The sequence below is a fragment of the Sinocyclocheilus grahami genome, unplaced genomic scaffold, assembly GCF_001515645.1.
Source record: "Sinocyclocheilus grahami isolate Dianchi unplaced genomic scaffold, SAMN03320097.WGS_v1.1 scaffold40.1, whole genome shotgun sequence".
NCBI classification, from domain to species: domain Eukaryota; kingdom Metazoa; phylum Chordata; class Actinopteri; order Cypriniformes; family Cyprinidae; genus Sinocyclocheilus; species Sinocyclocheilus grahami.
The window spans coordinates 1,319,191-1,346,215 of NW_015505219.1; the positions used below are offsets into that span (position 1 = coordinate 1,319,191).

General features: G+C 36.3%; 1 protein-coding gene across 1 annotated transcript; it reads right to left on the reverse strand.

The window, feature by feature from the left end:
- Positions 1 to 5,434: 5,434 nt before the first annotated feature.
- On the reverse strand, positions 5,435 to 24,870 carry LOC107582060 (interleukin-6 receptor subunit alpha-like). The gene is given in 10 exon segments (XM_016267780.1): positions 5,435 to 6,485; positions 6,648 to 6,768; positions 17,309 to 17,366; positions 17,475 to 17,512; positions 20,993 to 21,155; positions 21,224 to 21,375; positions 21,478 to 21,647; positions 21,876 to 21,999; positions 22,084 to 22,701; positions 24,515 to 24,870. Coding segments are annotated over 10 exon segments (1,803 nt in total). The 5' UTR covers positions 24,615 to 24,870; the 3' UTR covers positions 5,435 to 6,226.
- Between the last annotated feature and the right edge of the window lie 2,155 nt (positions 24,871 to 27,025).

Consider the following 27,025-nt stretch of genomic DNA (forward strand, 5'->3'; position numbering starts at 1 on the left):
GTGGCTGACTCTTAACTTTTATAAAGAATATCTCTTTGGATTTGAGACTTTAGTCTTTGCAACTTTACAGATCTTCTTTATGCACCAAGAGCTTGTAACACTCCAAAGAGAAAGGAAAAATTGAAATCGCATCATATGACCCCTTTAATGTTTTTGTCTCGTCGCTCCAGCTGGGACATGGCATCAACAGTACGGTGAGGGGCGTAACATTTCCGACACACGCTTGAGGTATTCGGCCAATCACAACGCACTGGATAGCTGGCCAATCACAGCACACCTCGCTTTTCAGACCGAAAATCTACGCGTTTCAAAAAGGCGGGGCATAGCGGAGAAACAATAATGTACAGTATGTGGAAAGTAATGTGTTTTTAAATTTTAAACAGCATAAACGCATTTCATTACACCAAATTCACAAAATAATGTTCTTTTTAGCAGCATCATATGACCCCTTTAAATAAAGGTCACTGTCGACTGCATGGCTCAGCGAGTGGGAGGTTTGACTGGCACTTCTCGCGCAGGAGGTGGAAATTCCGCATGTGCATTCAAAGAAAATAGATAATGTGAAATTTTAAAGGAACAATCAACTCATTCTGAAATGAGGTTACAATATTTTTTGGAATCAATGGGGGCCCCCTACTCAGCCAGGGGCCCTGGGCTTAAGCCCAGTGGCTAGTAGCACAAAGCCGGTTTAAGTTTTTATCCAGGTAAGTTTGTGTTTAGTTTAAGTAAACTCTGAGTTTTCAGGCTCAAGAAGGTGGGTTGGTTTTGAGTGGGTTTCGTCACAATAGTAACTTATGCTACACAGCTTCCCTGCTACCAAGCAGGTTTTATTTAGAGATCGCAAACCAAAGCTGGACCAATCAGCTCTGAGCAAAGTAACATATATCTGAAGCAATAAAGCCACCCCCTCCCTTTATGTCTCACTACAAATAAAAGATTTATAGTGATAAAATTTTAGAGATAAATCTTTTGCTTCTAATTGTTTATTATATTTTTATTTTATAGATTATAATTATGTATTATTCATATAATATATTCATATAATTAATTATATGAGTTAACTATTAATTTTAAACTTAGCATTTAAACTAATAGGCTATAACTATAATGGGTCAAAGAAGAAAAAGGGTTATGACATTAAAAAACTAATTATTTTCACCCCAAATACTAATTAGTTGTTATTTTACATTTTTTTTTAAATTTGCCACTATCCTAGGTTTTGCCCATTTGTCAGTAAGAATTTTTTACTAATTAAAAACCCAATAAAATGTAATATGCTAACTTATTCTTTTATATATTTTAATGTGTACAGGTCAGAATAAGTATGTTGTTTGACTTTTTACATAACTATAAGTGTTACACTGAATGACAATATAACATTATTTTGACATTTTATTCTACAAAAACTTATTTGATACCTTAAATGTAGACACTTTACTTGCATGTAATGTGCTTTCTACGGACATAAAATCACTTTTGTAAATTTCTTTTGATGCGGACATCTTAACATATATAAATACAAGGTTCAGTATATAAAGCTTTTCAAACTGATTAAACTTGTTTCTTTTGAGCTCTGTGTAATTTAAATTATTTAAATTCAGTTGATTCACTTGCATTGATATATTCAGTAGCTGCCTTCTCAAACTTCCACTGCAGCAGTGTTTATTCCTGCCTTGTAAATGTGTTTCAATTCATGGTATTTTTTCATAACAATCTCTTCATCTTCAACAGAGAAGTGAATTGCGCTGACTCTCATGAGAAGTCAATCAAACTGATGCTTTTTATAGATTGTTCATCTCGCCTCGTGCTACATGCCACTAATAAGCTCATACATTAATGCAGCCCAGTGTGTGTGTGTGTGTGTATATATATATATATATATATATATTGTTCAATATAATAAAATACTTCTGAAAAATAATGCATAAAAATACATTCAAGATAAATCCTTGCACAGCTAATGACAGAAATATGACAAATTTTGCATAATTCTCTACGATAAGTACTAATTTCATCTCACAACACAATGGCAGCTAACACTTAACTTTGACCATTATTTATCAATATCATATTATTGCACATATACTGCAAGTGTAACAGTGTAAAAGTGTAATTTTGTGAAAATTAAAATGTTAAATACAGTTAATTTTACTGTTTGCTAAATACAGCTATTTTTTTTATCAGGTTTTCATATTGTTTTATTTTTGTATTGTGTTTTTGTAAATTCAGTTTTGTTATAATATACTGTTTTGATCTGATTGCTATTTTCAATGGTTAATATTTACTATTTTTCATAGTGTGAAAAAACTAGTTACAGTTTGATCCTGAAACATTATCATTATAATATTAGTAGGTCTATATGGAACCCACACCAATTAAAAAACAAAAATATATTGTCCCCATTTTGTAGATAATCACAAGAGATTTCAATGATATTTTGACCACTGAACTAGGAAATGCCCATGGTTGTCATTTCAGAAAAATGGTCTCAAGTTATGTCGTTGTATACAGAAAGCTCGCCTTATATGAATCAGAAATTTGGCATGTAGTCCTACTAATTTTAGCTTGTAGGCCTACTACTAGTGAAAGCCTATGCACAACACATGAGAGGGAAGTTTCCTCAGCAGTGAGTGTGTGGGAGCTGACTGTAACAGCAAACAGATGACCGAAACCTTTGTTTTCATGCATACTAGTGATGGGAATTCCAGCTCTTTTTAGGGATGGGATCTGGATCATTTGGCTCAGCTCAGCAAAAAGAACCGGCTCCCCTTTATTTAGTACCACTTCTGGCTTTCAGTGTTTTGATCTAGGGGTGGGCAGTATGGACACAGTCACGAAGTAGGGTCATAACTAAATCCAAGAATTAGCTCTTGTTCATTTGAAGCATTGTGTATTTTTGCGACTTTGTTGCCACCTACAGTTAAGTGAGTTAAAATCACTGTCATACATATGACAGAAACGTTTAGTTTTGCTGAAATAAATAATCCGTCAATCTTTATACAGTTTATTTTATATGAAAATGGGTGAGCCTACTTGGTGGTTTCACATTGTATTGCTTAATGTGAAAAGTGTCACTGCCCTTTAAAATGACAGACAATGACAAATTTGAATGAGTTTACAATTTACAGGAAGTCATATTAGTTAACATTGGTTAATACATTAACTGAAAATAATTAACAATGGCACATTTGTTACAGTACTGTATTCTTTGTTAACAGTTAATAAAAAATCCAACTGTTCATTGTTAGTTCACATTAGCTCAGGTCCATTAGTATTATAATAGATACAATGTTTTATTTTAATAATGTATTAGTAAATTATGAAATTAACATTAACTAATGTAAATAAATGCATTTGGAAGTGTTTTTCAATGTTAGTTCATGTTAACTAATGTAGCTAACTATAATGTTTAACAAGTGGAACCCCAGATGGTGGATGGAGGATCCTTAAAACTGGCATGATGTAACGGCAGAGAAGCAGAAGAGAAAGACTGGAAAAGTCACATCAAGCACAAGCAGACTGGTTACTTGCAAAGGAAAGCAAACTGAGTCAACCTTTCTTGTTATTACAACTGATATGATCTTAACACTGTCCAAGACTATTTACAAATATGAATGACAGATCTGACTGCTCTTCATTGTTGCAGTTTTTATTTGTGCTAGTACTATAAGTAGTCAATTTTCTTTAGACTCCAGACCGATCGCATTTTTAACATAGCTTGTTATTAATCCAAACCATTTTATCGCGTTTATGGAATTGAAAATGTCTTCTTTAACACAATCACTGTTTCAAAACGCAAGTTTATTGTATAAATATATACAGCTTTACTATGATCAGAAAACATTGTGAAATAAAACCATTTATTTATATTTACAGTCAGATGGGTCAGCATTTCGTAATTTCTTATGCCTGACCTTTATAAATGCTAACCTTCTGATCTTGCACAACCTCATTAAAAGGACAGAGGTCATGTTTTTTTTTTAATGTTTCTTGGATGTTTGACAAACTAAACAGACAGACTGTTTGTCATCCAGACAGAAGAGCTTCATTTTCTCATGGTGCAAACTGCAGAACTCTGATTAATCTGAAGCTGGTTATTTTTCTTTAAGAAAACCTCACACAGGTTCTTCAGTTCAGATTTATAGGATCTTCTACAAACAGGACACACTTGAAATCCATTGGTTGTTCAGAACTTCACTTGGACAACTGGTTCATTAAAGATATTACAGCACACAGGACAGGAGAGATCCTCTTCAGAGGATCTATCTTTGTTAAACTAATTTAAAACACAAATGGCTACTCTTCTCAATTCTCAACAAAACTTGCCCTGCACACCACAATGAAATGCAATGTGCACAAGACAAGGTAGCAAAATCACTTTCACTTGGTTTTTCGGATAAGAATAGGTTTTATTATCAGCAAAAGAGGTTTTTCATTGGACAAGTTGACAGCTGACCAGTTTTACAGACACTGTGACAATGTGACATCAGTTCTGTCTGTTTAACATTCATTAACTTGATTGCAACAAATTATAATCCCTAAGTAAATATTATTCTTTCATATTTTATACTTTTAAATGTTTATACATAGGCTTACTTTACTATCACCTCATGAGCATTGTAGGCATATGATAGTAATTTAATCACTGTACAGGTATCTAATTTCTAAGTAACAGTGTTAAAACTGATGTTTACAGTTCAGGATTGTTGATGCAGTCCATTCTCCCTTGAATTTCCTCTCTGCTGAGCCGTCAAATCTGCTGTTTTATGTTTAATCCAGTGGTATTCCTTACAGATAAGCAAAAGAGACAGTGTAGGACTCATCAGTTTCATTAGACAACACTACATAGCCTACATACTGTAGGAAACTTTTTCCTCGTCGAAGCAGAAACCAGGAGATGTTGGGATATCTTTCATACAGAAGTCACTCTTTATTGAGGACTCGCTGTGCGTCGCTGCAGTCATCCAAGTCTGACTAAGGCAGTAATACATTGTAGTTTATATACATTTTAAGGGGGCGGGATACATTCAGTAGAGGTGGAGACAATCTAACCTATAGCATGCAAATGAAGTACAGGCAATCAGCTCGACACCGGCATTTTCCCAGCCTTGATCTCATCAGTATAACAGTGTCATCCAATGCATAGGTGCTGATCCAATCAGTCTGACAGTCCTAATTCAATCAGCATAACTACTCAAAGACTGGGGCAGAGGCACCAAGAGCCATTACAAACAAAAGGTGATGGTCTCAGTAATCATGGTTCATTTGACTAACAATAAGAGAACAGGAACAGACAGGAACCTCTTGCTACACTTTGCTTAAGATAATCATTTGTCTGATGTAATTTACCTTAAATGCTAAATACAATGTACTTCACCTTAGTTTTTCATGTGATGCTATGTCAGAACATAGGATCAGCATATTTTAAACAGATTCTTAAATTTGTAATCCCACAATACCTCTGATACCATTCAGGGTTATCAATATGTAAATCTAATATAACAGCAGAGAACAAGATCAGTAAAAAAAAAGAAGTCCTAAGAGACAAAAACGTTTACCACATTAGAATTTCAGTTTCATTGTGCAGACTGCAGAAGCAGGGCCATCGCTAGCAGGCGAAAGGTGGTGATGATTCTAGGGGTCCCTGGCCCCAATTGTATAAGATTTCTGGCTCTTGCCATTTAACATGGCTAGATTATATTTGGCTATGGACATTTAAAAAAGAAGGCCATTGTTCCTTCTTCCTTATCCCACATAACCATCTTAGGGCGTTTTCTTTTCAGTGTCACCTTTAAACTCTTTGGAGTTTCTAAGTCACTATTCTTTTTACGGCCACTTTGGAACCATATGTATTTTAAAAAGCAATGTACAAACAAACTGAAACTGAAATATCGTTCAGCATATTTCACTCTGTATAAACAAGAAATCATGAAACACTGCACATTATTCATTATTCTATACCATTTTCACATTTGTATCCTCTCCCTGGAGTAAACTAGCATGTGATTACTGTTAAGTAATACTCATACTGTTAAAAAAATCCTTATTTACAAATGGTTTTGAAAGTAGTCAAAAATATCAATAATATAACAGATGAAATGTAGCCCAAGATGACACAACATTGACTTTTCACACTCATAATACTGTTAGGCTACTGAATCACATAAAAACAGTGTGTGAATCTTAGTCAGTCTCACTGTATCCACTACAGTGGGGTTTCTTCTGTTTACTCATGTCTGCCTATTGTCCACGGCACACCCTCTGTCCTTGGAGACAGGAAATAATCCATGTTATGCAGATGAATGCCCTCCTGCTCCTCTTGCTAAACAGGAAGAACGTGTTGCTGGCTGTGTTTTGGAGGAGACATCAGAGACTTTCCCTCCTCTGGAAGCTGCTTGGAGGGAGCAGGAGGCCGAGGGGAATGAAGGAGGAATGCAAAGGGCAAAGTCTGTTTTCCTGTTCTAGACATGAAATGCAGCCTATACCTGATAAGACCCAAAAGCAGAAAGTAAACGGGGGTAAATATAAGGACTGAATGGAGAAACAAAGAAGCAGACTTGGAACAACTTTTTAAAAGACAAAAGGATTTTCAGATCTAAGCAATCACTAATTATATATTAAAAGATGGAAAATTTAAAGAGTTTTACCTGAGTAAATAGACTGTGAGCATGGTGAGGACTACAAGAAAACACAGCCCAAAAACGCATGACACACACAGCCACACTGTAGCATATTCAGTATCATCAGCTCCATCTATTGCCACTGAACCTATGAGGAAGAGTGAATGAGGACAGAGGTGAAATGTCACAGAAGGCTGAAACTGTGGTGGCTTTTTGTGTACCCTCTTATATACAGTTTTTTCTCTAGGCGTGTTCAATATATTTCATTCATATTTGTTATGGGATCACGATGCAGACATGAGGCCTTAATTTTATGTTCTGTGAAAATAAGGCCCCCCATTATGTGCCATCATGTGCTTATCATGTACTTCACCATATGTCTGCACATTCCATTCTCATACAGATTTCTATACATGCAGGCAAATACACATGATTATAATAGTAGAATAACTTAATACATAAATGGCCATATTCACATTGATTATACTTGAATAATTTATATTTTATTCATTAAACTCTTCTTCATTCTCCCCTTTCAGACTTACTAAGTCTCACCTTTACTTGTCTTTACCCAGAGAGATCTAGTCTCATTAGTTATTATGACCTAGTGACTTAATTAAGTCACACAGTTTTATCACCAATGACTAGATTATGTAACAGCACTCTGGCGGAGCAGCAGGACCAAACCTCTCCCCCCACACTTGACTAGGAGGGAGTAAAAGATCCCGTCTCACTAATCCCTCATTTAAGATCAAACAATGTTATAAGCATGAGCGTGCAATTGGTTCAGCGCTTGCCTGGGGTTGTCACAGTTATGTAGTATAAAACAGAAATAAAAATTCAAGACATAAAACATGTAACAAAAAATAGCATAGTTGATCTTCAGTCCAGACACTTTGCGCATCGTAGAGGGCCCCCCTTGGGCAGAGGTTAGGCTAGCACTTACACCCAGGGTATGGTTCATCTTTATACCTCTTCTTCGTCCTCAGTTGAGGAACTAGAGTCTCCATCATTTGTCAATGTTTGTGACTTCCAGTTGGGTGCATAAGCCCAGTCCTGGTAATGTACATTTTGGTTACTCTTCAAAATCAATTTCTTATTATCTTGACATCTTAGAATTTCCATTTGCCTAGCTGTGGCTTGGACAACTAATGACTTCAGTATGGGAAGCACACAGGAAAACAGTAATCCTCCTATTAATACTGCAACTCCTAAAAACATTCCTAATTTAGCTAACCATGCTCCCCATGCTCCTAACTTTAGATCAAACCAATTCCCCATCTTATTATCTGTCCCAGCGTTAGTTTTAAGTTCAATCCTTAGGTTTTTCAATTTGGTCATTACTTCAGTGAATGCGCCTTCTGGAGCAGTATTATTTGGTATATAAATACAGCATTGATCCCCAAACATAACACACACTCCCCCTTTCTCAGCTAACAAATAATTTAAAGCTATTCGATTTTGCCATGTCATTCTGCTCGTTGCATCCAATTGCTCTCCTAAAAGTGATAAGGCCTCATCAGTGTTATTAATAAATCTTTGCTGATTGTAATATATGTAATTGATCCATTCTGTATTTTTATTTTGTGTAATCCAAATTAATATTGATTTGATTTCATCTCTTGCTTTAAACTCATAAGGTATACCTCTTGGTTGACCAATTGAATCTATATAAACTGCAGGGTCTTTTTCATAGGCTCTTCTGGATCTGTCTTTCTTTTCATTTGTTGCTTCCTCTTCTAGAGAGATGTGACTCATTTTATGTGTAAGCATAATTCTAGTACATAATCCTGACCATTTTTCTGGTAATGTTGTCAAGAGGCCATATTCTAATCCACTCATCCACCATATGTCTGCCAATGCAATATCAATGTCATCAAATATAGGTGGTGGGCCGTCTTTTATCACTAAATAGTCATCTTTACATCGTGGTATTTTCCATGTTCTGCTGCATTTTCCTTCAAATCTTCCTACATCAATATTTCCCTACTGGCACCAATATGGGCAATATGCCATTTTTTGGGTACAGTTTCTAAAGACATTTATCTCTCTGCCTCTTTCTATAAAGCATTTACCTCCCAATCTCACTACATCTAACCCCATTGCATTAGACAGTCCTGGACATTTCTTAAACCATTCATCATGAAATATTCTACAACTAGAACTGTGTATAGGTATTGGTACAATATAAAAAAATGGTCTTGCTTCAAAGCAAACTATGAAGTTTTCCCATTTCTCTTTTTCTGCTGTGTAATTTACCCATTGATACCAATTATTGTCTTCTGCCTTTTCCCATAATATATCTGAATTGCCCGTTCTCTTATAAGTAATGTTATGGCTGTCATTTACAATGTGTCTATTTTGTCTAGATACTTTTTCCTCCTTATCTAGTTCTTGTTTTGTTTGGATTAAGTCAAAGCCACTGCTAGATTCAACTGAGGGGGTGAAAGTTGATTCTAGGGAAGTCTGGGGGCTGTCGGCTACAGCTTGAGCTTGTAGAATTATCTGCATTAGGCATGTGATAATCATCAGATATGTTGTCAGACTCATTCTTTCTCCTCTCCTGTTTGTCTGACAGGAGAATGTGAGCTCCTTGTGGATCTTTTTTTTGAGCTCTCATCAGTTTGCACTTCATCTTGTGTCACTGGTCTTTCCTCATCACTTTTTCCTGAGTTATCTGCTTGTCTGTTTCTTTCTCTTTCCGTCCTTATTTGGGGAACTCTTGTACAGTGGTTTAGATGATACCAGGTTGTACTTCCCTCCACTTGGACTGCTGTTGGAGTAGCTCTCACGACTTTGTAGGGTTCCTCTCTCCTGGGCTCATTCCACTTTCTCCAGAATACCCTCAGATATACTTGGTCACCTGGAACAATTGGACATTCAGTCTCTGTTTCCTCACAGGGCTCTTTTCTTGTTTCCTGTAAATAGATAGCTTTATGTATGGCAGTTAATTTCTTCATATAAGATCGAAGTTCCATTTGCAATTGCTCTAGAGGAGGTCCTTTGTAGAGACCTCTACAATATGGCACAGGCATGGGTCGACCCGTTAGCATTTTGCCTCCACCCATCTGCTAAATCTGTCTATGATCACCAGCATATACCCTTTGCCTTACCAGATGCTTAAATGGTCCTTCTGGTACTGGTATATGGCCTACTGGTGTTGTTATTCCTTTTCTCACATTGTTTTTGGCACAAGCTTCACATGTGGACAAAAATTAATTTACCATTGCATGTAAATAAGGAGACCAATATCCTTGCTGTTTAATTTTCCTTATCACTTCCCCACTTGCGCAATGTTCAAAACCATGCGCATCTGAAATGAGAATATTCAAAAGTGAAGTTGGTGCAACAATTGGACCTTCATGTGTATGCCAGATGTATTGTGTGTCTTTTTTGGCTCCTCTTTGGTGCCACATAGAATGTTCATAAGGGCCTGCTTGCTGTTGAATTCGAATAATATCGTCCAATTGAGGTTGAGGTTCTATAAGTACTACAGGTGTTAGTACTGCTACCTGACACCCTGAGGATTTTTAAGCTTCCATGTCTGCTGCATTATTTCCTTTAATGATGTAATCATTTCCTTTTTTATGAGCTTGACACTTCATTATCGCTAGTCGTTTTGGTATCATCATAGCAGAAATTAATTGACCTATTTGTTCAGCATGTTGTATGGGAGTCCCGTCACTCTTTTTAAAACCTCTTTGTTTCCATACTGCTCTAAACAAGTGACATACACCATGCACATATGCTGAATCAGTGAAAATATTGGCTGTTTGTCCTTTTGCTAATTGACATGCAGCTGTGAGAGCTTTTAATTCTGCTAATTGTGCAGAGCAAGGCTGTACACAATGTTGTGATATCACAGGCACAAATTCTTCCTTGTCTTTCTTTACTCCTGAATATTCTGTATGATTTCCTACATGATCTCTAAAGCTAGAACCATCAACGAAGTAAGTGACTTCTGCTTCAGGGATTGGTGTAGACTCAAGATCGGGCCGTAATCTGGCAAATGCCAATGAATCAGTCACACATTCATGGGGCTTTCCTTCAAAAGCCAAAGGAATCAATTCAGTTGGATTAACTGTATGGCATCGCTTAATTGTAACATCTGGATACGTGAGTAGCGACGAATAGGCTAGAATTCGGGCTTGAGTCAGAACAAATTTTCCTTGTTCTATTAACTCCACAATTTTGTGATGAGTATAAATAGTTACTGGGTACCCCATGGTTATTGTAGCTGCTTTCTCATATGCATAGTATACTGCTGCAAGGCCTTGTTGGTAACATGGTGGTAACCTTGTGCTACATTGTCCAACTTTGTACGGTAGTAAGCTATAGGCTGTTTTTTTCCTTCCACTACAAGTCTCTTGCATCAATACAGCTGATGCATAACCATCAACTCTATTTGCGACATACAGATGAAATTGTTTAATGTATTCAGAATTTCTGAGGGAAGGGGCCTTTTGTGGTTCTTTTTTTATAGTCTCAAATGCTAGTAATGCATCAGTGTTCCATTTTAATGGATTACCTAAATGTTGCAGTTCTGCATGTTTCATGATTTCTCTTAATGGAGCTGTTTTTGCTGCATAATCTTCTATCCAATCAGCACTAAAGTCGGTCATCCCTAGGAAAGTCATCATCTGTGTTACTGTTTGAGGAAGTGGTGTTTTATTTATACATTCCAATTGAGCTGGAGCTATAGCTCGTGTGCCAAATGCAATCAATCGTCCTAAGTATTCAACTTGAGGCTGGCAATATTGTATTTTGGTCTTGGATACTTTGTGACCTCCTTGTGCTAATTTCGTTAGGACCTTAATATAATCTCTGTGGCATTGTTCTAGTGATGTAGAACAAATAATCAAATCATCTACATACTGTAAAAGAGTACTGTTTATCATAAGATCCTCTAAATCAGCTTTAAGTATTTTATTAAATAAATGTGGCGAATGTTTAAACCCTTGAGGAATTCTGGTGTAGGTATACTGTTTACCTGCATATGTAAATGCAAATAAATATCTACTTTCCTCTGCTAATGGAACACTGAAGTAGGCCGAACAGAGATCAATTACTGTAAAGTATTTAGCATCAGGAGGGACATTCATCAGTAACGTGTGCGGGTTTGGTAACTCAGCTGGCAAATCCTCTACTATATCATTGATTGCTCGTAGGTCATGAACAAGACGCCATCTGTTTTTGTCTGCTTTGATTACAGGCATAATTGGAGTGTTACAATAACTAGTTGTTTCTATTAATACTCCTGCCTTCACTAAACCATCAATAGTGTTTTTTATGCCTATTTCAGCATCAAGACGCAAAGGGTATTGCGGCTTTCTGGGCAGACATGCATCTGGCTTAAGTTGTACTCTCACTGGGTTTGCTGATTTTATCAATCCTATATTCGAATCATGTTGAGACCATAGTTCAGTTGGTAGCTGATGCTCTACTTCCTTAAATAGTTCAGTCTCAGTATTGTTTATTAATTCAGATGTTGTATTCATCTGCATCAGTTTCTTTTGATTGATAACTACTTCCTGAGGAATTCCCATCAAATTGGTTGCACACAAACTTTTGATGTAATTTTTGTCAGCTGAGTGAAAAATCAACGGATGTTCTGTTGGTTCCCATTTGCTTTGTTCTGCCTTTTTCATCATTGGTCCTAGATCTTTTGCTTCCCAGTTTTTTCCTACATACTGTATACAGACACATGTGGCACAGAATCTGTTAAATTGAATCATTTCACAAATTCACATTCAGGTATACTCAAAGCTGCTCCCTGTTTACATTTTTATTATGTGCTGTGAGATTATTTAAATTTTTTGTCCTGTAGTTTCTTCCTGCCATTTTTTCTCTATTTTTTCATCTCTTTCGGGATCATATATCATTGTGCAATGAAATTCTGATTTAGGTAACTGTGCTTCTGGAATCTGTGCCTCAATATACTTTCCCCATTTATTAATTGTCTGTCTCACATCTTGGTTGAGACCATAGTTCAGTTGGTAGCTGATGCTCTACTTCCTTAAATAGTTCAGTCTCAGTATTGTTTATTAATTCAGATGTTGTATTCATCTGCATCAGTTTCTTTTGATTGATAACTACTTCCTGAGGAATTCCCATCAAATTGGTTGCACACAAACTTTTGATGTAATTTTTGTCAGCTGAGTGAAAAATCAACGGATGTTCTGTTGGTTCCCATTTGCTTTGTTCTGCCTTTTTCATCATTGGTCCTAGATCTTTTGCTTCCCAGTTTTTTCCTACATACTGTATACAGACACATGTGGCACAGAATCTGTTAAATTGAATCATTTCACAAATTCACATTCAGGTATACTCAAAGCTGCTCCCTGTTTACATTTTTATTATGTGCTGTGAGATTATTTAAATTTTTTGTCCTGTAGTTTCTTCCTGCCATTTTTTCTCTATTTTTTCATCTCTTTCGGGATCATATATCATTGTGCAATGAAATTCTGATTTAGGTAACTGTGCTTCTGGAATCTGTGCCTCAATATACTTTCCCCATTTATTAATTGTCTGTCTCACATCTTGCTCGATCTGTCCTATCCAATAAACATTTGCTTTTGGCTCTACAACCATCATCTGAGTTTCTATTCCTATTGTGTCTATATATACCCCATCAGGAGAACACCAAATTTGTGGGATATCAAAAAATGATATCTCTATTTTCTGGGATTTTAGCAATAACGATAATCAGACTATATTTTTCTGAGTGTGTTGCGCTGCAGGACTGCCGTGGACAGCTGACTCCTAAAGTTTTTGATATTATCATTTGAGTTTCTATTCCTATTGTGTCTATATATACCCCTTCAGGAGAAGACCAAATTTGTAGCCCTAATTTACATAATGCATCTCTCCCTAACAAATTAACAGGAGTCTGATTTGATACAAGAATGGGTATGGTTACACTTTTATTTTTGGTTTGTAGACACACTGGAGCTGTCATTGGAATTAGCTGCATTATCCTATTGTCTTTGCTAATTTTCCCGACAAGGGGAGATGAGAGGCATAATTTGAATTAACACAAGTATAAACAGCTCCTGTGTCTACCATCATTGGTGTCGTCTTTCCCTCTATTTCAATTTGCAGAATAGGTTCTTGATCAGCTTTAGTTGTTAAAATTGGAAGCTGACTCTCCCCAATAGAATTCTCTGGGCACCCCTAATATCCTTGATTTGGACCTCCCCAAGGGTTTACTGGGCGCTGTAATGGACAACGGGTGGGCTGCTGCCAACTCTCCCGCCTTCCACCACGAGGTGGCTGTTGCCATGGATTGGTGGGACAGTCATTCTTATTATGTCCAGGCTGTCCGCATCCCCAGCACATTCCTGGAGGACCAGTATAAGGCTTGCCTCTTCCTCTCTGTCCTCTTTGTACTGGTTTTCTTTTCCATCCCATTGGCCCTGGTTGTTGAGTATAGACATTAATGATGGGTAAAGGGATCTGGTGTGCATTTGGATGGGCTGCTGCAGGGGGGCTTGGCTGAACAGGTGGTGGAGGAGCATTTACTGGAGACATCACTGTCATTTGTTCTGATTCATCGTTCTTTACTGAAGCTTGAATCTTTTTCTTATTCTTTTTTGTCAGTTCTTCAAGTTGTAACTGAGTTAATTTTCTCTGTAGCTCTTTCTCTTGGTTTTTGAGCTTCTGTTTCTTTTTTCTGTATTGCTCCACTGCATGAGACACATGGTCACGGAACTCTTTGTGTGTTTTAGAGTTTAAGCCGACTACGTCCTCCAGCCTGCTCTTTACAGCTTGTGGCATGGCATCTATCACAGCATTTCTAAACAATGTTGCCATTAATGGGTCTCCTTCTGGATTCCCTTCAGTCTCATGCTTCCATCTTTTCAGCTGTCTCTGGACATATGTAGTTGGATTTTCTGTTTCCCCCAGCTGTTCTCCCTTTAATGATTTAGGGTCTAGTCTGATCGGGTACTCAGCATGCAGTGCCTGCCACACTGCTGGACAGAATGCATCAAAAACAGTTCCATCCATGTAGTGAGAGTCCACAGCTCTGTCCAGATTGGATGCTTGAAGAATTTCTTCCATTTTTGCCCCTCCTATAATCTTTGCCAGCAGTGCTTTAATGTCCCCCACAGCTAAAAGTTTGCCCATAGTTTCTTCTTCAAACACCTTAATCCACTTCCCAGCCCCTTGTTTTCCCTTCATAGTTTGCTTTCATCATTTCTAATGCTATGCGTGCCTGTTTATAACAATCTAAAGGTAAATATCCCTCACTCTTTTTATTCTGTCGCCTCTTTGGTCTTACATCTGGTTCTTTTTGTTTTTCTTCTAATGCTACTTGTCCTTCCATTTGCTTTTACCCAGACACTTCTACAGTACCCTTATGTATTGGGAACTGTCCCTCTAGGGGCAGATATGGGGGTGGTTTAGAAAACAACTCTTCTTTTTTCTTTGTCTCTTTGTCTGCCTCTTTTAGTATTTTTCTTGCCTGTTTTATACTTTTCAATGAGTCTTCTTCCTTTTTGAACAAAGATAACACTTCTTTATCTTTTTCCCTTTTTGCTTCTCTCTTTTCTCTCTTTTTACTATTGCCTTTAGTTTTATGATTTTTTTTATCAAAGTTTCCATTTCCTCGCACAATGCTACATCAAATGTCCCTTCCTTTGGCCATTTTGTCATAATTTTTTTTAGTTCTCTGTTGCCATTTGTTTGAGAGCTTGTCTATCAGTTCTTTACACAGTGGATATTTTAATCCTAATATTTCCACCGGAGTGGTTGCCATCATTTTTCCTGTAATATGACAATCCTATATTTTAAGCTCAGTATATACTTTTATACAATAATTTAACTTACTTTACATTCTCCCCAACTTAATTTGACTTCTTTTAACCAATTCCTCCTATTTTCTTCTGTATCATGCACTTTTAAGCCTAGTATTTATTATATCACATGCGTGTGCACATTTTCAATATATTATAAAGTGAATTTATTATCTAAATCCTATATATATATATATTTTTAAAACATAGCATCCAAACGTGCCAACCAATAACTAAGACCTTTATGTATATATTCATTGTTTCCTGTTATAAAAATTATTTTATCAGCAATTTAATTATTTAACATAGGGCGTATACCTCTTTTTACACTTAGCATCCAAAAGTGAGAACCAATAACTAAGACCTTTATGTATTTATTCTTTGTTTCCTGTTATAAAAATTATTTTATCAGCAATTTGATTATTTAATATAGGGCATATACCTCTATGATATTCCACTTTCTAAACTGCATTAGTCTCCTAAATATTCTCCCTATTTACGTCACACAATATATGCATTCAAATATGTACGAAAATCTACAATGCCAAAATCTTGACCCAGTCTTTATTGAAACAATTTGTCTAAATACATTCACTCATTTTAGTCCCTTTATCCACAGGGCTCATTCATTCAGTCTTTGTCCCTTTATTTATAGGGCTTATCACATTCTTTCATCCCTCTGAGGTGCGGCACTAACTGCGTCCAACTCTGCCAGATCACACTTAAGTGATGGTCCAGGAGTGGTGCGCAGCTTTTACCCACCCGATACGGAATTTATTGTTCTCATACAACCATAGTCATTCACACAGACACAGACACATACATTAAAACATACATTAAATCCGACTACTCTACACTCGTCCTAAGTGACCTGTCAGTTCTACTCGCTCTTCCACTTCCTCAACACAGTAAAAAAGCAGTACCCTGCAGGAATTTTTGCCTATCCATAGGACTTTGCACGCTTCCTTATAATTTATCTGCTTAATGTTTATTGCTATCCTTCAAAAGGCTCACTTAACAATAAACACAGACCATTGCATGCAATTAGTTATTCTGGAATCAAAACCCTTTTTTTTCTTTTTGTTCTTTAAATTTGGAGGAGCAAATTGGTGTCCTTACCACCAAGGGCATACCGGGCGAACAACACTAAGTATATAAGCAAAATCTGCTTACCTTATTGTAGTGGCCACCGTGTTGTTCGTCAAGCCAGTCCAAAGTGGTCTTCCACCCTTGCTCCTTTCCAGCCCCATGTTGGGCGCCAATTTGTGGTGGCTTCTGCCGCTGCTTTGAAGAATTTTTCTCAGAGTCTTGGGGTTTTGATGCCAGAAGAGATTTTATTTTCAGGGACAATAAAACCTGAGAGAACTCTGCAGGGCAATCTCTCGAATCTTTTTGTGTACCCTCTTATATACATTTTCTCTAGGTGTGTTCAATACATTTCATTCATATTTGTTATGGGATCACGATGCAGACATGAGGCCTTAATTTTATGTTCTGTGAAAATAAGGGCCCCATTATGTGCCATCGTGTGCTTATCATGTACTTCACCATATGTCTGCACATTCCATTCTCATACAGATTTCTATACATGCAGGCAAATACACATGATTATAATAGTAGAATAACGTAATACATAAATGGCTATATTCACATTGATTATACTTGAATAATTTATATTTTGATTAACTAAACTCTTCTTCAAAAAGTGTGGAAATTACAGCACATTGTTAAACTCCAAACATATTATAGTGACCATTTCCTATTTCGACTTTCCAGTAAGGTGCCATGTTCATTTCCTGTCTGCTTTCATTATAGAATTAGCAGATGTGTGAGTACCAGTACCTGAAGGAGAACAATGAATCATGTTACCTTTGCTTTCTTGCTCAGACGTACCTACACCAGGGTCTTCTCCAGATCCTCCTGAACCTTCAGGAAACATCTCAAAGGGCTCCTGAAAGACAATTGAAGAAATAATAAATATAAAGGTTTAAATATTTTAAACAGGCATGTAGAGATATGTCAGTGTGTTTATGTATTATATTTTGTTGAATGAACTCACCATAGTAATGCTCTCAGAGGTAGTAGTCATCTCAGGAGCTATGAAGAAACGCAAACAAACATTTCAATATTCAAAAATATTTTTTAGGGTGAAAACTAGGGATGCACCGATACCACTTTTTCCAGTACTCGCCCGATACTGATACTTTTATTTTTGGTACTTGCCGATACCGAGTACCGATACCAATATTTGATTGCATTTGTAAATTTTTTAAATATTGCGTACAGAAAACAAAAGGGTATGTATAATGTTAGTTGGTTAACTTCATTTATCAAATAGATACAGTCGAACCAAAATTTATTCAGACATCTTCAACATTTCTCACATTATCACAGTTTATTCGCTATAGTTTAGAAAATGGTAATAAATATGACAAGAACTCAGAGTTAAACTGTGTCAAAACAAATTCAGCTTGATAATGTTAGATAACTTTGATAGAAAGGTATGTAATGGATTACAATCAACCAAAATTTATTCAGACAGCTGTTAGTATGACAGTATTTACACAACTATCAATACTTAGTCGGGCAACCCTTAGCCTTAATGACAGCCTGTAGTCTCCTGGGCATGCTGTCACCCAGCTTCATGCAAACCTCAACTTAAATTTTTTACCCAGACTCGGTCTGAATAATTTTTGGACCCAAATTTGTATCAGCTTTACTGGTAGTCCACTGTATGAAGAATTTTTGGGTATGATTTGTCACAGTTTACTTTATTTTACTGTCCTCACTTACATAAATGAACTATAGTGTCCTGCACCCACTAAAAAAAAAATCTAAAATTATATCTGGTCTCTGAATCATTTTTGGTTTGCCTGTATATCCTTCAGTTATTTTCACACTTAATTATGGCCATTAAAATGTAAGTTTTTGTTACTTTCACTGTTCGTTTTTTGCTCTATGGTACATCATCTTTAATTTAATAGCATTAGAGCTGCTCCATTGCAGCGGCTTAGTACTGTAATCATGCGCTTTGCTGTAATAATGCTGGGAACCACTCGCTATAAATCTCCTAGCTGTGATATTTTCAGAAATAGAAGTCATTTTTTTCATCTGAAACGTGCTGCGATTTATTTTCCAAAGCCACTCATATAATGCAGAAACACTCAAGCAAGCAAAACGCTCAACGCCTGCACGTATTTGTACTGCTGCAGAATAGTACAGCCTAGCGCATTTCACACAAGCTGCTAGTTTCACTTTCGCCAGATAGTCGTGTATGCCTAAGGTTAAAAATAAATTATGTTTATAGTGAATGCCCCATTTAAATGGTCTTATTTGTACGATTTAGTTTTAATCCAGAATTGCGCGCGCGCACGCTCTCTCTCTCTCTCTCTCTACCGTTAAGTAACTTGTGCATTGTTTTACTTACTTGTTTTTGACATATCCGACCGAACTGCAAACTTTCCAGTGATGTCTGTGAGAAAGGTATATTCACTCGACAAGCTCACGCATCTGCGCCGCCGCGCGCTCAATCCACTCATGCGCGCGCACATCAGCTATACAGGCGTTAATACTGAATGTTTAACATTATATTCATTGCATACATATACTTCGTATACATCCTTAATCTCTAATAACTCCATTCTGCTGTCTTTTGTTCTGTTGTCGGTGTTTCTTTGTTTGAATATGGGGCTTATCACATGCTGTGTGGTATCAGCGTTTGGTATCGGGGCATTTTAACGAGTACGAGTATAAGAGCTCAGTATCGGCCCGATACCGGGTGCATCCCTAGTGAAAACAAATGGTTGTCACAACCTTAAAGCTGTTGTTTTGCTTGTCCACAGCAAAACTGTATAAGATATTAAAAGGTATTTTCAGAAAATTCTAAATGTGTCTTTACACAGACTGTTTAATGCTGCTTGGTTGTGGCATGAATGCATTTACACAGTAATAATAACTGTATACCATGATAATAGGGGCTTAAGTTGATCAGAGCAGGCATAATTCAACCTGGCCTTTAAGCAGCCACAAAGCAAACTTATTTTCATGATGTAAAAGTGTATTTTGTCTTGTTCTTGAATATTTCATACTTTAAAACAAGACAACAACTATTCTATATAGTTATATGAATTATATATATTTTTTGTTTTGTTTTAAGTGTTGGTCCTAAAAGCTACTACTATGACGGTGGGATATAGATGTGTTACAATTCTTGAGTCTGGAAAAAAATAAGACCAAATTTACGACGGTAAATTGATTTTATGTGACGACCTTTCATAAATTATCTTCAAAATAAGTTATTACTTAATTTGGTTGAATTAATGCAGATCAATTATTCTTTTTATGATTTATTAATGTTTTTTTAATGTACATACACAGACTAAAGCACAAGAATCTTTTTGTCTGTTGTCGGCTGTGTTGGTATGTGATTGTGTATGTTGTTAAATGCTGTACAAAATAAAAATACAAAAAAGGTACTACTAAACAGTGAAATTGGTTATTTAAAAAAAATAAAATAATGGAAAATAATTGTATTCTTCGATATTTACAAATACTAATTATAAACACTAAACTTAATGTGATGTGAAAGACTTCAACTAAATGGGTCTCTATTTCTGAGCAATTTTTGTGGTTTTTAAGTTCAACCACTGTTAGTCTAGTATCAACCATTTGCAATTTTGGATGTTTGTTGCAAAGCCCTGCCCTTTTTCAGATCTCGCCCAGTTGATTGAAAGCTTAAAGGGATAATTCGCCCAAAAATGAAACTTTTGTCATTAATTACTCACCCTCATGTCGCTCCAAACCCGTAAGATTTTCATTCATCTTCGGAACACAAATTAACATATTTTTGATGAAATCCAAGAGCTTTCTGACTCTCAATAGGCAACAACTACCACGTTCAAGGCTTAGAGAGGTAGTAAGAACATTGTTGAAATAGTCTATGTGACATCAGTGGTTCAACCTTAATTTTACAAAGCTACGAGGATACTTTTTGTAGGTAAAGAAAACAAAAATACTTTATTCAACAATTTCTTCAACGAGCGTTCATGAGAGTACCACATCCTTTGCACACAAATAAAATATTCTTGTAGATTAATAAAATTAAGGTTGAATCACTGATGTCACACGGACTATTTTAACAATGTCCTTACTACCTCTCTTGGGCCATGAACGTGGTAGTACCATTGCTGTCTATGCAGGGTCAGAAAGCTCTCGGATTTCATCAAAAATATCTTAATTTGTGTTTTAAAGATGAACAAATGTCTTACAGGTTTGGAACAACATGAGGGTGAGTAATTAATGACAAAAGTTTCATTTCATTCAACCTTTTAATGTCCAACAGACAATTATATGCTTTCCCCAATGCAAATTATTATTTTTTTTTTAGTGTAAATTATGTTCTCATAGACGTGTTTAGAGCCTCTTATCTGCTGAACACTGATCTTTGCTCTTAAAATCAATAATACAGGTACAGTATGTGACAAATACACCAAATATTTAAAATACACCAAAATTGAACTAATTTCTTTAAAACAATTAAAACAAGTTTTACAGTATTAGAAATTATTATTTTGTTACCTGTCCAACTGACTGCATAGACAGTGTCAGTCCAGTCACTCCAGACGCCGTCAAACTCATCCTTGGCCCGGAGCTGCACTTCATACTGAGTGTGTGGCAGAGCATCATAAATTGTCCAGGACACGTGTCTGTCCATCCTGTCATATATCAGCACTGACTGGTACTAAATACACACACATAAATACCATTGTGCCATTTCAAGATTTATACATACAAGCCTTCCCATTTTACCTGCTCTGCGAGTTGTGATCGGTATCTCAGCTGGAAATGCAGGGCATAGAAGCCATGCTTCCAGGAACTGGGATAAGACCAGGATACTTTAAGCATATGCTTCTGGCCCTCAACTGCTCTCACCACCACCCTGGTCGGAGGGTCTGGCTTAACTACGGAGAAAAAGATTTTTGTTTCACAAGCACATTGATGGTGTTCTAAAAGTGTAAGCGACTAATCAACATCCCACAGAACAGGAAAACACAAGCACTCACTGATGTCATGAAGCTTGAAGCTGAGGTAAGGGCTCGTGGCATTGCCTGCTGTGTTAGACACACACAGTTTTGCCACATGGAGAGCTCTGTCACCCTCCTCCACGTAAAAAGCACACCAACAGCGGGAGCGGGAGAATGAACAAGGCACGTGAGTGACGTTACCAAACAATCTTTGTAGAGAGAGAAGTGCACAGGAGAGATCAGATGATAATCATAATTTAAAAGAATAAATAAAATGATTCAGTTATTATTTACATAGGTTCCATATGTTATTCTGTATATTTTTCATAAAAAAATTTAGAAATCTACAAATATATTATACATTTATTTAAATACTTACATAAACACTGAGTCATTTATTCATAAAGTGCTGACTGCTGCTAAATACATACACTCACTCTCTAATAAGAAGGAGGTAACACAGTGGCCTTGGGGTTACTGGATTTTTGGATGTCCAATCACAGCGGACTTTACTGGTGTGAAACTTCTTGTAGCAGTAGACAGTGGGTCTCTCTGGGGGCACTGTGGAAAAAGTGCAAGGATGTGAATTTCTTCTGTGTGTATCTGTAAATCATTTGAAATATGCATGTGAAAGAAGGTCCTCACCCCCTACGCTGATTCTGAATGTGGAAATTAGTCTCTCTCCTCTGTAGCAGCTGTAATTCCCAGCATCTGCCCAGCTGAGATGTGGCCGTCTTAAAATCCCCCCCCTTTCCACGCCGGAATGCAATTGTCATCCATTGAGAGTCCAGCGTGTTCGCTTTTTGATGCCTCTTGTCACCCTGGACCTTTCCTCTTCATAATCATAGTCCTGATGAAAATCCGTCCCCATGGTGATATCAAAGACCTCTTCCTCCTTTCCAGTAGTTTGACTGACAGCACGCAAAACACGTCTAGAAGTGCTTTGTTCCTTTCTTATGGTTACAGGTGGTTTAACTGTAACTGTAACTGTTGTGTCCCCTTTAGCTTTGGAATACATACCAGAATCAAACTTTTGGTATGTCTCAGTTGTAACATTTCCCTTCATACTGGTTAGCTGTGTAGCATTAGCATCACCTGTTTGGGATGTCCAGCTGACAGTGATGTCTTCTGTCTGCTTGTTTCTGTATTTTTTATTTGTGACACTGGCTGAAGCCAACGGCACACCGTCCACAGAGACACCGCCTCTGCAGCCAAGCACAACATTGCTTCCTAACTTCAAGACCAAAACTCCAGGAAGGGGCTCTGAAGAAGATTCACAACAGTTTTAGATATTTAATCACATTAATAATCCTTTACATATGTACTGGTTTCTAGTACATAATATTCTAACTTGGGTGAGTAGCCTATATACAGTACATTATACTCACAGTTCATAGCGCCGGTTATATATGGAACAAAATTATGAATTTTGAACCAGTAATGAACTGGTACTTTTGCTTTCACTTCCTTTTATTAAAATTCCCCAGATTCTTCCCCACTTTCATAAACGGACTAAAGGGGATCACTATGTAAAAGAAAATGGTAAACTTTTTTCCCTCCAAGTTCACAGCACTTTGAAACAATGAACTATTACTAAAAGCATATAAAATCCACACTATGCCTCATTTTTATGTGTCATAGCCAAACATTTGCTGTAACATTACTAGGGAAATCCTCATCATACTCAGAGATGCCTTTGATTTTCTACCTGCCTGGGAGGGGGTCTAGACTATGTTTTATTTAATTTGATAATATTTGTATTTTTTTGTTTTAATATTATATTAATATTTTTTGAATATATTAAATGTTTTTATATTATAAATTTTTTTGTATATCTTACATCGTTGGCACATCTGCACTTTGTTATTTCATTCAGTCAGCGACGCAGCAGTGCACAAAACTCCGGTGTTTCAGCAATGACTGTTCTGAACGCCTCTGATTGGCCATTGCATTCATAAGCTCAACAGAATCGTGTGTGATTGGTTATAATGTAAAAACACGTCTGTCTCTGACTCAGCGCCAGCCAGCGAACGCAGATTTGAATTTATCAGCTAGCGATGTGCCGCACATCACACCCGTGTGATTGAATCAATTATTTAAAAATATCATTCGGCTTTTTTTGTCTTTTGGAAGTTGCATCCCAACTAGGCTCGAAAATCTGAGGGGGCACGTGTCCCCTCGGCTTGAATGGGCATGACGCCTCTGCTTTTGGCTCTCAGGGCTGTTGGAAATAATCTCTCAATATTTATGTTGTTTGCTAACAATGTCCAAGAGTAGACATACATGTATCACAGAATCATTTTTGTCTCTTTTTCCCCACCGAATGTCCATTTCCACCACATCTCAAATTAAATATTGTGTTCGAGAACATCTTGTGGTAGAAATTAAATTTTCATATTTTTGTAGTAAAAAAGGACTCTGTTTTGCTTTTGTCATAGTTAGCATTTGATGTGTCTGAAATACACAAAACTTTTTGCAATTATAACTTGATTGCAAATGATAAGCACAATAAAAACTATTCTCATCAGAAGTTTTACATTAATCTTTTCTTTTCTCCACGCATCACATCTTTGCTCATACATTTTTTGTAGTTTTTGAAAAAAGCAAACAAACTGATAATCATTTTCAAACAATAAACATGGAAGTTGTTTATTCTTTTCGCATTCATTATTTTAATATGTTTTTGTTTAATTTTATTTAATTTTATTTTAAGATTGAAAGCAGAAAATAAATAATTAATGAATGTGAGGTAAAAAGTTTCCAAGAAGTTTTGAATGTGAACATTCAATATAAAAAAGAAAGGTCCCGTGATGAAAGTTTTTACACTTAATTTAACTTAATTGCTATTAATATTAGGCTATTCTTTACTACAAGCGCTCATCATTAACCATTAACCTCTGAGTCAGAGATGAATCACTCTGGCTACAGCCTAACAAGACCATGAAAGAGATATAAATCTGTTTTTTAAAGTCAAAATATACAATACAGGTCAAGAATAACTGATTAAGGTTCATCACACAAATTCAACCACAGATGAATAATTCTCAATTGTGTTTCGAAATGAAATGTTTATTACCTTGTCGAGGACACAGCTCTTCTGAGGCAGACTGAACTTTAATCGCAGCTAATACACCGAAGAATGAGAAGAGAAACTTGAGTGTAGATCCGCTCCACATTATAAATTTATATTTCACTTCCAAAAAAATTATACAAATAATAATAATAATCAGCCACCAAAATATACAATATGGTAACGGGTCATAATGTCAACCCGTTCAGCAAATGTAAATTTTCCTCACATCAACATTTCTGACATCCTAATAAAATAAAGAAAATAAAAACCTTACGATTTAAAATGTTATTTAAAACTGTTTCATTATTATTTGAATCATAGTAGGCTACAGATCTAGGACAAAACGTTAACTAAGCCTATTCGTTTGACAAAATATATCTTCAGTTGCGACTTACCTTCCTCTCTTTGTGAGAGAGCCAGAAGACAGCAGCCCCTTCCTCTCCTCCCCGCATATCAGACTATCTGTTACTTTAACAAATCCGCTCTTGCGACACTGATGAACCACAAAGACAAACAAGTTCCTATTTGACAAGGCAAAGACCGAGAAACAAACTAATTCTGTTCGCGGTCAGTTGCTTTATAAAACATTACTACGTGACCCAAGACCTGCTATATCACTGAGGTTCGCCAGAATAGATCAGGTCTTCTGCTAGTAATATAGCCTATATATATATATATATATATATATATATATGTGTGTGTGTGTGTGTGTGTGTATATATATATATATACAGAGGCAAACAAAGTACACAACTCCATTACTTGAGTGAAAGTACAGATACTGCTGGTCAAATATTACTCCATTACAAGTAAAAGTTGTAAAGACAGATTTTTACTTAAGTCAAAGTACGGAAGTACTTGCTTTTAAAAGTACTTTAGTACCAAAAGTAAATTACCTTTTTTATGTCAATGCACTGTTTTATTATTGTTGTATGTAATACTTGCAATACTTCTGAAGCGACATACTATACATTACACCTACTGAATACACTGACTAGCTTGTAGTATGTTTGGAATTAAGAGCTTTTAGAATGTTAAAAACCTATGGGGAAAAACAAAACAAACAAACAAAAAACATTTTTTAACACCCCAACCCACCCCCACAAAAGCAGGATGGTAGTGATCTCACACAGCTCAGGACACATCTATGTGTAGCCATTCATCCACATTTGAACAGAGTGGACAGTGAAACTGTAAATACAGTAATGCTGTAAATACAGACTGATAAGGAAGAAAATAAAAAATCAAACCTGCTTTAAAACACAGCAACACAACTGTAGCTGTATAACTTTACAACAGCAACACTGCTTTAACAAAAAAGCAAAACAGCAAGACCTATTTGACATCAAAAAAGAAAGAAAAAAAGTGCTGTCTAATCGCTCTCGCTGTACTTTGATGTCACACACAGAATGGTCTGCAGTGCTGCTACATCAGTTCTTCTGTGGCTTTATAGGTAATATTTTCACGTACACAATTTAGCAAAATCAGACAATATTGTGTCTAATATATACCACAATATTAACTTCTTATTATTTAACTGTTGTAAATAAATATCACATTTGGAACTGGTCAGTGCTCAAAAGATGCTGGGAAATCACTTCATGTAGCTCTACAAGAGTGATTACTGATAAACTGTCTGAAAAAAAGAAGAAAGAAATCACCCACTGACTTTCAAAGCTGCTAACGACTTTCTACTTCGAGGACCTTGATAGAAATGCAGTAGAGTGACAAGTACAATATTTGTTAAAGTCATAAGTTTCCAGAAAAAATAATACTCAAGTAAAGTACAGATACTCAAAAAGTGTACTTAGTTACTGTCCGCCTCTGTATATACAGTGGGTACGGAAAGTATTCAGACCCGCTTACATTTTTCACTCTTTGTTATATTGCAGCCATTTGCTAAAATCATTTAAGTTCATTTTTTTTCCTCATTAATGTACACACAGCACCCCATATTGACAGAAAAAACACAGAATTGTTGACATTTTTGCAGATTTATTAAAAAAGAAAAACTGAAATATCACATGGTCCTAAGTATTCAGACCCTTTGCTGTGACACTCATATATTTAACTCAGGTGCTATATATATACACATACATACAGGGTGCGATTTGTAGGGGGGGATGGGTCTATGCATTTATTTTATTGATGCTACCCCACCAACCACCAAGAGAGCATATAAAATACAACAACAACAACAACAACAAAAAATAAATATATATATTTAAATATCAGCAAGTAAAATCAGCAGATCAGCAACATGACAATACAAACAACAATAAAATCAGAAAAGGGCTTTAACTGTCAGCGCTCCCGCTTAAAGACCGTGATCCTGGTTCACGTGCCTTAAAGGGGTCATATGATGCGATTTCAATTTTTCCTTTCTCTTTGGAGTGTTACAAGCTCTTGGTGCATAAAGAAGATCCTTAAAGTTGCAAAGACAAAGACTAAAGTCTCAAACCCAAAGAGATATTCTTTATAAAAGTTAAGAGTCAACCACGCCTACCTAAAACG